We start from the raw sequence: 13,976 nt of genomic DNA, 5'->3' as shown, positions 1-13,976 counted from the left end.
CTTCTATCTATAAATACCTGCACTGTGTTTTTTATTTTTATTCCACCAGCTCAGCTGTTTTTCACAGGGTTACTGCACGTCTCAGTGACAGTTCAGTCTCTGAATGTGTCAGGATGATAGTTGTTTTCCAATAAAATGTTTATAATCCTACCAAACTATGTTCATATCTTTTACCTGATCAAATGATCTATAAAACACCTAAAAATACATCAAATGGCGATATTAATATGAGAACATTTCACACATTTCAGTCATTTCCATATAATTGTTTTATTTGTTTAATCACCACTAGGGGGCCTCAAGATTTGAATTAAGACAAAATGAGCATTAACATCAGCTAAACTATTAAAATCAAGACAAATATAAAATAATTCAATGCCCTGTTTTTGGTCTTTAAAATACCTAAAAACTCATTAAATGAATATATTAATATAAGGACATTTCATACATTTCAGGCAATGAGATTTCCAGTCACTGATTCTGATGATCCACTAGGCTATGACCGCTTCACCCAACAACGGTTCTGTGTATCACTACACAACACCCCTAGCAACCACTCTTAGCAACACAAACACATGTTCTCATTGATTTTGTGCATTGAAGCTTATAACGTTAGAGTATTATGAGAGATTGAGTAAGTGAGTGTACCTGCATTTACAGTAGATGGGTCATTCCTGGTATGCGGTGACATTTTGGCTTCATAAGTGTTGGGAACAAAAGTACATGATTTTCATGTTTTTAGCATTCTACCAAAATATTGACATGTTTAACTATAAGAAATACATATTGGTCAAGCTCAGGGACTCAAAAAATAATAATTATGGGAGATTGTTCAGACACTGTCCATGAAAATATTTCACCCTGTTAGGGACATAGTTATCACAACATGTTAATAATGTAAATGTTAAACAATAATGAACTTTTCTTGGGTAGTATATGTCCCTTATGCCATCTTAGAATTTTTTTTTTCTTCTTGAAACAAGCAAAACAATTTTTGATGAATAGTATATGTCTTGATTATTAAAAACAGGTACTTTTTGTGCCCATTTTTGCAAATAGTATGGTAAATAATAAAAAGAAAATTAGCTCAAAAACATTTATATGCTGTTCGTGCTCCTCACCTCACAAAATAATTCAAAAGTATACCAAATATTTAACAGTGCTGTCAAATTATTATTTAAAATGACTTGTCTAACAGGGTGGAAAGGAGCATAACAGGGTGGAGCACCAGTGTTAAAAGGTTCAGTGGATGAGCTTTTTGTCATTGTTCTGCATGGTTTGCCACCAGTAATGTGTGGAACTGCACCTATATAATAATGTTTCAAAACAATAAAATAATAAAAATCCAAATTTCCTTTGGGGGAGGGACACAAAAAATAGCTATGTGGTTCCTTATCACAATCAATCATGGTGGCAAAACAATTCTCTCTTCAGATGGCTAGAGAAATATTTACAAATTAGAGAAGACAGACATAATAAATTTACATTTTTATTTATTTATATCTGATTAAAAATAAAGATACTATAATTCATTTGAATTAACTAGATTAACAAACATATACAAAATTCATCACAAGAAGGAACAAGGTACAGTGATGCCCTTTGTCGTGTTTTGGCTACATCAACTAGATTAACACACAAACTTAAAAGCCATTACAAGAAGGAACAGTGATGCCAATTTTTTGTGGTTTTGCTACATTTGTTCTTTAAGGTACCTCCATGTTTCTTGATCTACCTGTAAAGACCTTTTATTGAGGGCCTGCGGTTCTTTCATCAGGCACACTATCTGATTGTCAGCATACCAGCTGATGTCTTTTCTTCGGCCTGGCCAGAAGAATTCATTGCGATGCATGCAGTTGACCTCTATGTTGTGATCCTCTTCATTCATGATGATGCCAGGGTAGAGGTCATCATCATATCTGACCATACACCAACAACCGCCAACATGGTCAATAGTAATGACCTCTGGTCGCCTTTGCTTTTAAAATCAACCCCACATCAGCATGAAGGGTTGCCTCCTTGAGACTGAAGCATGGACAGTCCATGACTCCCTGCGCTCTTTGGCAGAGACAGGTTCTGTCTCTGTACTGGATTTTCCCTGGCAAGGTACTGATCACCTGATGGACCTTCATGGCTCCCTTCACGGCAGTTAAAGGGTTAGTTCACCCAAAAATGAAAATTATGTCATTAATGACTCACCCTCATGTCGTTCCAAGCCCGTAAGACCTCCGTTCATCTTCAGAACACAGTTTAAGATATTTTAGATTCAGTCTGAGAGCTTTCTGTCCCTCTATTGAAAATGTATGTACGGTATACTGTCCATGTCCAGAAAGGCAATACAGACATCATCAAAGTAGTCCAAGTGACTACAGTGTCTCAATCTTAAGTTTATCAAGCGACGAGAATACATTTTGTGCGCAAAAAAACAACAAAAATAACGACTTTATTCCACTATTCATTTCCTTCTCTCTGGGCCTCGAGTTAGTTCACGTAGTAAAACTGCGTAGCACTATCGGCCGACGCTGGTCATGTGTGTGATGCGTGTGATGTACAACCCAGAAGTGCTGCGCAGTTTTACTACGTGAACTCACTCGAGGCCCAGAGAGAAGGAAATGAATAGTGGAATAAAGTCGTTATTTTTGTTGTTTTTTGCGCACAAAAAGTATTCTCGTCGCTTGATAAACTTAAGATTGAGCCACTGATGTCACACGGACTACTTTGATGATGTCTGTATTGCCTTTCTGGACATGGACAGAGTACCGTACATACATTTTCAATGGAGGGACAGAAAGCTCTCGGACTAAATCTAAAATATCTTAAACTGTGCTCCGAAGATGAACGGAGGTCTTACGGGCTTGGAACGACATGAGGGTGAGTCATTAATGATATCATTTTCATTTTTGGGTGAACTAACCCTTTAAGGGGGCACCTAAAAAAAAAAACTAAAAAAAAAAAACAAATGACAAAGACATGAATTACCATTTTACCATTTGTGTTCACTGTCCAGGGCAAATCCCAATACAATCTGTTAAATATGAAAAAGGAAAATATCTGCACAATAATAAATAACAAAACCTGGGAGGTATTTTCAGGTGAGTATTACAATGCTTCATTTGTTGTTCATTTATTGAGTATTATACTTAATTTTTTTTTTCTCAGGTAAATGTGGAATTCTTTTCGGCTTTCTGAGGCGAGTATACAATTTTCCATATTTTCTTAAGTTTGTATTAAATACATTTTCATTGTTTCCTGAGATTCCTATTGTTTTTGTTTTTTGTCCTATTGATTTTTTGAGTGTGGTATTTTTTACATTGAACTGAGTAGAATACTTTTCATACTGTTCTTCTCAGTTGAAAATAAAGACAAAAATACCACAATAAAATTACACTCACCAACAGCATTTCCTTCACCTTTTCCTCCACACTGGCAAAGAACAGCTCCACAACTGATTCCTGGAGTTTAAGCTTGTTATAGAGCACCTCTGCATCAGGGATGTCCTCTCCTAAGCGCACTAGCCTGTCAGCTGACCGCTTCAGGGTCCCGCCAACACCATCTGGTGCCCCTTTGCCATGATTGGCCTCGAAGAAATTCCAATTGACATCAAAACCTCTTTTGAAGGGCTCAGTGGAAAGAAGAAGGACGTTTACCTTCTGTCTGTACTGAGTTGCCGGCCCATCACTGAAGAAGTGGAGCCGAGACACCTGGGGAAACCTTGACTGAACCATATCCAGGACTGGATCCAGGTGTGCCCAGATTGCCGGTGGGTCATGTCTCCGTGAAGGGGAAATGGAGCAGAATGCTATAGGATTCTGTGCTGCTGTATATAATACGCCAGTGTGCAGGGTTGCCTGCTGATGGGATCCCCCAAAATGGACAGACTGCACTTCATTTGCATATTTGCACAAATAGTTTTCACTGAAGTCCACATGAGTTAAACATTCATGGTCCTTGAGATCTTCTTTAACTTGCCTGTAGGCCTTATACTGCCAACGTATGTTGAATAGATGTTGCTTGAATTTGATCATTTTTTCCTGGAATTGATCAACAACAACATCCTCAGTCTTGGTCAGTTCTTTTTTGACAGTTATTATCGCCTTCTTCTCCTTATCGGATGTGGATGTCTCGGTTGACCACTGATTGAGTAAAATGGCCTTGTTGGAGGCAGGTCTCACCATGGTCACAGCAGTAGTGCTGCAACTTAAACATTCGCCGTATGCACAGGCTTTTGAGTCGCATCAGCCATCTCTTCAAGGTTTTTGGAGGATAAAAGCCCACATTTGAAAAGGCTGCTGGCCATGAACCCGATATTTTCATGGGTTTTACATAGACAGGTTTTCCTGTCACTTTCAGATGATTTCAGTGGGTGTTACAACCCGAAATGGCCTAAGGGTACAGAAAAGTGAATATGACACCTGGTCACTATTTTCAGATTGCAACTAGGTTTTTTAGTGTGTCAGTCAGCAGCCTCTTCTGCATCTTGTTTTTCTTTTGGGTGACCATTTCTTTTTTACCCGTTGTCATTCGGCTGACTTCCTCCCTCAAGAAGAATGATACCACCTTCTCTCTTGCAGTTGCTCTGTACCTTGCCGTCCACTGAAACAAGGAGATGTCACCCTACAGTCTTGCTCTCTTCTGAGAATATCCAAGGGTCTTCTGAGCAAACCTCTGTAACAATCTATATTTTTTATTATCTTGCCTGTGGTGGCCTTTGCAATAATCTGCTTCTCTCTTTCTCTACTTGTGTTCTTGTATTTGTTCTTCAGTTCTTCAGTGATAGAGGCCTGTAACTGAAGTTTTCTGCGTGTGCTAGGATCAACAGAATGCGTCAGCATTTTGGCAAGTTGTGCACGAGGGGATTGGCCATCACCGTTTTTCTTTGTCTGACTCCGTTGTATTTCTCTTTTTTTGCTTTTTCTTTAACAAGGGCCACTTTTAAGCTTTTCAATGTCTCTTTGGAATCTTTTTTTATTTCTACTTTTCTGGCGTTCACCTTGCTGTCTTTGCCTAAAACCCAAGAATACAACACGATTATTATGCAATTCTTTTCTGCATGAAACAGCAGAACTTACTTTAAACTTTTACCAGTAACTCCATCCAGTACAGATTTCATGACCTTGAGTACTCTGCCACTGGTTCTAATTCAGGAGGTAAAGTAGGGGTTGCTGGGGGAGAGGGTATCGCTGGCCTGGCCTTTTTTCTGGCTTTCATCTCTCTTTTCCTTTCCCTCCATTTTTTCCGTTGGGCGCGCTTTTCGCACTCGCTGACGTCTGCCACTCGTTTCTTTTTCCCTGTCTCTCTGTCTCGCTGCCGTTTCTCTCTCTCTTTCTGCAAATTAATTTCTCTCCTTTCAGGATCTGCATCTCTCTTTTCCCTGTAGCGACGCTGCATCTCAGCTGGAGTAAGTGGTGCTGCCATTTCCTAACAAATACTGTTACTGATGTTTCTATGAAAATAATTAAATCGATTTTTTTTTTTTACATTATAGACATTCACATTACAGTATAACTGCGATCAATTTCAACATTGTACCAATAGCAGAATCCTTTTTGGTGCTGAACCCTTTTTATAAAGTTCCAAGACGAACTGTGCTTTGAAAGTTCTATGAAGGATTTCTAATAATCTTTTTAATAACAGTTTATTTTCATTAATCAGTATCTTTATATTATTATTACAATTTGAAAGTTAAAATTAACAAATTTTAAGAAATAAATCATCTACCTATTGAGAGTACGTTGACAGTCTGTCATGAGCTCCAGAAAATCAGTTATGATGTGGCTTTGACAGTTACAGATTTGAAAAGCAAAAAGGCGGGAAAAAGAACTTTAAACTCTAATGGAAAGAACCATCTCAGCATAGGAATATAAAGATGGCATACTACATATAAATAACCTTTATATAGCCATCTTTGATGCTGAGTGTAGGAAAATATTACATATATAGAACTTGCTATATACATTAAATACTAATTATTCTATTATAATTTCCACCCTGTTAGTTTCACAATCGAAAATTCTGAGCTAAGTTAGTCATAGCTCTTTGAGTGATCAACATTTAGCTAGCTAACCTTCTACAGATGAACAGAACTTTTATAACTATGTCAGATTTGTTTTTACATTTTTTTGATAGGACAAACATTCTCAATAACATAGCCTAACAGGGTGGAACTTTAAGGGTGGGACAAGCAGGATAACATTTCACAAACAAAAAAAAAAGCTAGGAGTGAGAGTTGAAGCTTACCTCAGTTTGTACAGTTGAATTCCAGCGGGAAAAAGAAATGATGTCACTTCTTGAAAATGGTCTCAATGAAACTGCAGTCGGATTTGGAAGGCAGAAAAGTACACACTAACAGGGTGGAAGATGACTTCAGGGACGCAGTAATTGAATACAATTTAAAGAAAAAGACCTATATTTTCACATGATTTATAAGTTATTCATAATAGAATATCAGTTTGAATGTCTCGATATCTTGTCCTTTTAACAATTGAGGGGTTTTCCTGTGACATCTTGCTTCTCAAAACAAATGTTTTTTCAATTAGTTTTTTTCAATATAAAAGTCTTCTCTACTGACTGACTCACTCATAAAGACAGTCTTTGCTGCCATCTAATGAAGAAATAATGTAGCTTCTGTTGCTGTTCACGGTCAGGGACTATTTCTTCCAGCGGAATGAACCCTAAAAACAGGGGACGTCCCCCTCCGCTTTGCACCGTTCACTGACGGACGTGCTGAGGACATTTGTCCGGGCCAGTTTGCGAACGCCCCTATTTCGTCCCTCACCTGCCATTTCCATGACAACACTTGCAAAATCCAGTCGCCCATGCGTTTGCTTTTATCATCAGACCTGACAGACACCACGCAACTCAGACTAAACGAATAATTAAACATTAACATTTAAATATTGGATTTGAAAGGGAATTTTGTTTATTCCTTGAAATCCATTAATTTAAATGTGATAATGGATTTTATCTAAAAAAAAAAACATGGTTTTTGTTTTGCAGATTGCCATTATAGTTTTAGTGCAAATAAACTACAGTAAAAATATTATGTGAATTAATTGTAAAATTAAGTTCATGTTAAAAATGTTAGTGTTTTAATGTTAATGTTAATAACTTTCATGTCAGATGTAATCAAATCACGAGACAAATAAAAATGTACCATAGTAATTAATACAGTAAAACACTTGTGCATATCAAGATATCAAAACAAGTGGCATTTAGTTTTTATAAATTCAGCACAAGCTCACTTTTCAATCATAGCGTTTTGAATTGAGTGACTGAAGTGTGTTGGGTTTTAAAACATGAAGCAAGCGATATATGATCAAATTAAAGACGAAAGTCTTGGATGGTTTCTGGTGGACAGACTTTGTGGAGCTGGTTGTGAATGTGAATGTGATGAATTGTGTGTAAAATGATTGAAAAACAGAGAGAAGAGAAGTCAGTCTCTTATTGCAATGCTCATCAAGTCTGCATTTATTTGATCAAAAATACAGAAACAAACAGTAACATTGTGAAATATTACCCAGACCTTTGACCGGTACTGTGTGTGCAACTCTTGCTCTTCATTAGCCGTCGCGCTAGACATCATCTGGTGTGGACGACTTTACAGTGCAAGTGCAGAAAACAGTGTTTATTAGTATGTTAATAAATTAAAACAATTTGAAAACAAAGTTTTTAACATCAAGCAACACAATGAAATGTTTTTACCAGTGTGTGCAGGACACTATAGTTCATTTATGTAAGTGAGGACATATTATACCCAAAAATTACTCATACCAGTAAAATTTATAAAAATTGGGGACCAAAAATGATCCAGACACTTTGAGCTGATCATGTGTTTTTTCTGTAATTGCTAATGCTCTTTTTACACACAGACTGAACAAAATGAAGCATTGCTTGGTGATTGGTTGAGCTAAACTGGTATTATCTAATTGTGTAGTTAAATTTAACAGCTGACAGATATTCAACATAATGCATGTGTGAAACAGTCTAACAGAAGGACGGACAAAACCAGTCAAATATCAACTCTGAGTTCTTGTCATAATTATTACCATTTCTTAAACTATAGCCAATACACTGTGCTAATGTGAGGAAGGTGTGTGAATAAGTGTTGGTTTGCCTGTAGGTGGCGCTGTCACACACAACATGTGTCTGCCGGTATAGCGCAGGAATACAGTGTTGTGAATGTGAGAGTCGCCGCGCTGTGATTGGCTGCTCACTCCATAAGTCCCGCCTCTCGCTTTTGCTGTGCGCACTCGCAAAATCGTCCTGAATGGCCTGACTCAGTGCCCGTAAACGCACTTTATCTCGTCATACTCCGACCTGAAATGACTCGTGTGTCTGGTGTCCGTGATGTCTCTCGTGGTTCACTCCGTCGGGTCCAGCGTGTCTCTCTCGCTCTCGGCTCGTCAGGTCCTCCGCCAGCAGGCCGATCCTCAGCGTCAGGTCGTCTAGCTTGGGCTGGAGGAGGGCGAGGTCCTGCCGGACGGTGAAGACTGTGGGCTTCAGGTCGTGTGTGAAGCTCAGGGTGCGGCGCAGCTTGGCCCGCCCGCTCTCCAGTGCCAGGATCCGCTCCGCCAGCTGCCGGTTGTCCTCGGAGAGCTGGTGCAGGAGTGTGTGTGTGCGCTCCAGCCTCTGGCCGCTGCTCTCGGCGCCGCTCTTCAGCTCGGACACGCGGTCGATGCTGCCGGCCAGCAGGTCCCCGATGCGCTTTACCATCAGCCTCTCGGTGCGGGACAGCTCCTCCTCCAGGCTGTGTGTGTGTGTGAGCAGCTCCTCCAGCTCCGTCTGCAGGCCCGCCACGCGCCGCAGGTCCGTCCGGATGGAGGCCACGGCGCGGGTCCGGCTGAGCTCGTCCTCCACGGCCTGGCCCAGGTCCTGCTGGAGCCGCTGCTGCTGAGCGCTGAGGCCCGACACACTCTCCTGCAGGCGAGACAGCTCCGCGGACAGAGCCGAGGCCTGGGCGGAGACCGGCGTCTGCGACAGCTGCATACACTGCACACACACACACACAAGAGAGGGGACACAAGTACACTTCAGTCAGAAAGAAGACCAGAAATTAAGCTTTTGCTTATAACATGAAAACACACACAGCACCGCACACTGGGACACACACACACACACAGGATATTACTATGCTAATCTCATGTTAACACTATTGTTTATGTCATTGGGCAATAGTAATGAAACAGATGAAGTTTAACCTCATTGACTTCCACTGTCAGTGTCTCAATGTAACCCAGATTTGTGCTCATATTTATAAAATAAATGATTGTTTGTGTGTGTATGTGGTAATAATCATTATTATAGCTCAAATGCTGTGGATTAAGCTAATAACACTGAACACTCCTGTAACCCTCATGCACTGTTCGATGTCTGGTTACAGCCTGTATGGTGCACACACACACACACACACACACACACACACACATATGGTGTGGCTCAAATTCACCCTAACTGGATTCAATCAAATTTTCCAAAAACCACACTGACAAAAACAGCAAAGTTGTACAAACAGTAACACTTTAATACCAACACTTATAAACATTACAAAACACTTATATCTGAACATATCATCTATGAACATGTATTTAAACACTTTTGTTTCAGCAAAGTATGAGAAAAACTGCATTCTGACTTTTTTTTTTTTTTTTTTTGCATTCATTATTTTCCCAACTTTGTTTTGACATTTATGCTCAAAACATCATAACTGAACAATTTAATATTGCTGTATACTGAAATTAATGTTTACTTTTGCTAAGTTGTCTCATCTTTTGTTCTGTAAACTCTTCTGACAAGATGATCAGCACAGACAGTATGAAATACAGCATATGAGTTTCTTGCCCTTCACACACAAAGCTGGTCACTGATTGGTCCCTGATCAACCAATCACAATGACAGTATGACCCATAACTTCATCTGACTGAACTTCAGGCATGGCTAACTAACCAAACAGGAGAGCCTGTGCTGTTGCTTTAGAGTAGCTGTCTATATGGGTCAAACTGGGACACATTTTTTCCAGTATTGAAATAAGTGGGGAAAAGCTCCTTTAAGCTTCACAAGGTAGTAAAAAAACTAAAATGACAAAATATAACCAAGAAATGGTATTATTTTGGGTCTGTACGCTTGCCTTAGAACATTAAAATATGCAGGTCAAATTAACCCACGAACATAACAGTTATTAAGTGAGTGTGTGTGTGTGTCAACACTAGGGTTGGGTCTCGTTTTAATTTTAATGATTCCGATTCTGCTTATCGATTTTGATTGACAGTTATCAAGGTAAAAAAAAAAAAAAAAAAAAAAAAAAAAAGTTATTCACATTTAGTCTTCTTGCCAAACATCTAACTGTAGCTGAATATCATGGACACAAATCAACAGGCTGAAGAACACTACGCTAGGAGCGCAGAAAAACAGCTAGCCTAGCTAATGTCAATATCAAGCATTATTGAAGACACTCAGTAATTAAACAAGAACAAATAAAAAAATATAAATCACAACAAAAGATACAACTGAACAAAGATACGATTGAAATATAATTTTGAAATAAGATTGAAATATCAAATAAACAATGTTTTAAGATTTTCAGGAATTGAGGTACAGAAACTGTAAAATAACACTGCACTTTATAAATTACATATACATTACAAATGTAGCTACAAAAGTTATAAGAACGAGTGAATTTTCTCTGTGACTTTTGTTACTATGGAGACGGCAGCAGGAACATTAGTGTTACTATAGAGACGGCAACAGGAACATTAGTGTTACTATGGAGACGGCAACAGGAACATTAGGCTGCTGTCACTTTAAGAGCTGCCCGGATCCAATACACTGATACACATGTGTCTCAAGCTGGAATTGTCTAAAGTCATTTTGAAATGCGCACACAGGAATCAATATTTTCATTTTATAACAAGTATCCGATTCCTGACCTCAAGAGTTGAGATTTTACCAACCCTAGTTAAAACACATCAGAGGGTTGAAAACATTGCACGTTTGTTCATGACCCTTAATGAGAAAAAGTCACAAAATTCCAAGAAAAAACAAAGGTTAAGTGATAATCTGACAGCTCAAAAATCAAACCGGGTCAAACTGACTCCACACCAGTCCATGAGGGTAGAACTAGAAGTACAGTATATGCGGCCCACGGGTCCGGTTCCTGTGCTCAGCTCTGGCCAGGGTCAGCCTGGGGTCTGAGGCGGTGTCTCCGCGATCGCTCCTCCGCACTCTGCACCTGCTCCTCCAGCTCCTGGACTGTCCTGCGGGTGGCGCTGAGGAGCGCTCGGACCCGTAGCATCGAGCGCACGGCCTCCTCCAGCGCCTCCTGCTCCTCCTGCTGCGATCGCTCGGCCTCCTCCTCCCCCCTCAGGCGCTCCTGGAGCCCGCGGGCCTGCGCCGCTAACCGCTGGAGCCGCTCCTGCAGCCGGGACACGCTGGAGTCGCTCCGCTCCGCTAGCTCGCGCAGCCGCTGCAGATCCTCCTCCTCGCCGCGCTCCAGCGCTCGCGTGTTCCCGCGCACGCCGTCCTGCACCTCCTGCAGACGCTCCTCCAGCCCCCGCAGGCGCTCCTCCAGCGCATTCACCTGCGCCGTCGCGTGTGTGTGCGCGCCGCGGGAGTGGGTGTGTAGCGCGCGGAGCTCTGCGCTCTGCTGAGTGTGTGTGTGGAGCCAGCGGGAGGACGAGTCCTGATGCTCCCGCAGCGCCGCTGACGTGTTGAGGACGGAGCCGAGCGAGAGGCGCAGCTTCGACAGGAGCGAAGCGGCATCTGCGGAGGCCTGGAGCTGCGGTCACAACACACACACACACACGTCAGCGCTGAGCTAGCGCTAATGCTGCAACAAGCCGTGTTTCCATTACAGATTTGCGCAAAACTTTTACGATATTTTCTACTATTGCGAAATGAATGCGTTTCCATTAACTGATGTTATGCGACTGAAACTCGCGATAAGTCATTCCAACAATTATAGCAACGGATGTTCGTAAGTATATCGCAGCTGCGTATGTGTGTTATCCAAGCATTAACAGCACGGAAAGACTCTTATACTGTGAGCGGCTCATATGAGGTGTTTCTCCCTCAGATCTGCTTCAAGCTCTTGATCGTGGCATGTCTTTGAGGTTTAAAATCCATTATTCCCGTAATTATTCTGTCTTTATGAGTTTAATAAAGAACGCTGTCTCTCGTCTTCTGTCCAAACACACCTCATCTACATCACGTGACTGTAAATGCGCAAAAACTGTTTCCATTGCAGTTTTGCGAAATAATTATTTTTCAAATTGCCCGTAAAACCACCTCATGTGAGCGGAAAAACTTGTTTGCGGTATTTATGGAAGTTTGTGCGAAAGTGGTTCCAAAGTTCCATTGGGCGTATTTTCAATTCGCAATTTCAATTTGCGCAATTCAATTCAATTTGCAGGGTAATGTAAAGGCGGCTACAGTCTGGGAGACAGCAGACATGCGCACTGCAAACACTAGTATAGTGACTCCTTTACATTTCATTTTAACTTTACAGGAGTTCATTTATATTTATATATTTACACAATTCTGGCTTTTTTTCCTCACTAATCTGACTTTTTTTCCTCACAATTCTGACTTTTCCCTCTCACATTTCAGATTTTTTTTCTCTAAATGTAGCCTATACTTTTTTTTCTCTGAATTGCAACTTTATATCAAGCAATTCTGAGGGGGGAAAAGTTGAACTAATGTTAACAAATGAAACCTACTGTAAAGTGTAACCCAAATGAGGTTTTTCAAGAATATATGAAGCACAAACCCAGCTAAGACACTAGTGTTTAGAGAGTATTTGCTGGATTACACGCAGACCTGCTGTGAGACTGCCGTCAGTTTCTCCTCGAGATCCTCAACACTGCGACTCTTCTCCTGCAGATACTCGTACTTTTCCCTCATCTCTGCTAGTGTTGCGCTCTGCTGAAGGTGCAGCCTGTGGAGGACAGATGAAAACACACTTACAGAGAGAGGAAAACTGATATATTATTATTAATATGAGTGAGAGAGAAGTGCACTGACCACGCGATGATGACGGAGAGCGCGAGACACATCAGACTCACGGAGAACTTCACGTCAGCACTGAAACTCTCTCTCTTCTTCTCGTCAGCACTGAAACTCTCTCTCTTCTTCTCGTCAGCACTGAAACTCTCTCTCTTCTTCTCGTCAGCACTGAAACTCTCTCTCTTCTTCTCGTCAACACTGAAACTCTCTCTCTTCTTCACGTCAGCACTGAAACTCTCTCTCTTCTTCTCGTCAGCACTGAAACTCTCTCTCTTCTTCTCGTCAGCACTGAAACTCTCTCTCTTCTTCTCGTCAACACTGAAACTCTCTCTGATAACGGACTCTTTCTTCTTCTCATCCTCACTTCTCCGTTTCTCTCCGTTCTGCTGCTTGTTTGAACTCTTCTGTCTGTGTTTTATGTCGCTGTTCTGCATGTTTGAAGAGCACGCGCGGAATCAGTGCTAAAAGCGCTCCTGAAAAGTGTGTAGATGTGAGTCTAGAGAGCAGATGTCATTCTCTGTTGTATCTGTTATATCGTCCCGTGTGTTTTCCCCATCAGATGCTGGGAGTTGTGGGAATCGCCACGCAGCAGTTCCGCTGAAACGGAGAAACAAGCAGAAGCGCGAGTGACTCACTGAGAGCACCGGAGTGGGCGGGGCTTATACGAATATAAATTATATTTTGTTAAAAAACTTTATTATAAATTTAACTCTATGCTGTTTATATTTCATTCAGTGACTATTCAAATTAGTTAACGTAATTATTTAGCTGTGTAAATTATTTTTGATGATGACACAGCACATGTACGTTACTGTCACGTGATACCTGTTACTTTTCTCGGCGCTGGATTGAACGAACCACTCACAGTTGCATTTAATTTCTCGGTGAAGGGTTTTGGAATAATCATTGTGTAGAGATTATTTTAGCTAATTTATATATGCATATCAGGAATTAATAATTGGACGTGAAATATTTGAACG

The 13,976-nt window shown here is 40.7% G+C and overlaps 1 protein-coding gene across 2 annotated transcripts; it reads right to left on the bottom strand.

The window, feature by feature from the left end:
* Positions 1 to 7,433: 7,433 nt before the first annotated feature.
* On the bottom strand, positions 7,434 to 13,616 carry LOC307157278 (inhibitor of nuclear factor kappa-B kinase-interacting protein-like). Of its 2 annotated transcripts, none has more exons than XM_079869155.1 (3): positions 13,015 to 13,616; positions 12,811 to 12,928; positions 7,434 to 8,988 (listed from the first exon to the last, which is right to left on the bottom strand). In XM_079869155.1, the coding sequence occupies exons 1-3, from the start codon at positions 13,428 to 13,430 to the stop codon at positions 8,305 to 8,307; spliced, it is 1,218 nt and encodes a 405-aa protein (XP_079725281.1). In that variant the 5' UTR covers positions 13,431 to 13,616; the 3' UTR covers positions 7,434 to 8,304. The 2 variants fall into 2 exon arrangements, with proteins under 2 accessions (XP_079725281.1, XP_079725282.1); XM_079869156.1 differs by lacking the exon at positions 7,434 to 8,988 and adding an exon at positions 9,495 to 11,770.
* Between the last annotated feature and the right edge of the window lie 360 nt (positions 13,617 to 13,976).

The sequence above is a fragment of the Squalius cephalus genome, assembly GCF_949319135.1.
Source record: "Squalius cephalus genome assembly, chromosome: 4".
Classification (NCBI taxonomy): Eukaryota; Metazoa; Chordata; class Actinopteri; order Cypriniformes; family Leuciscidae; genus Squalius; species Squalius cephalus.
This window is presented reverse-complemented; position numbering and strand designations above follow the sequence as displayed.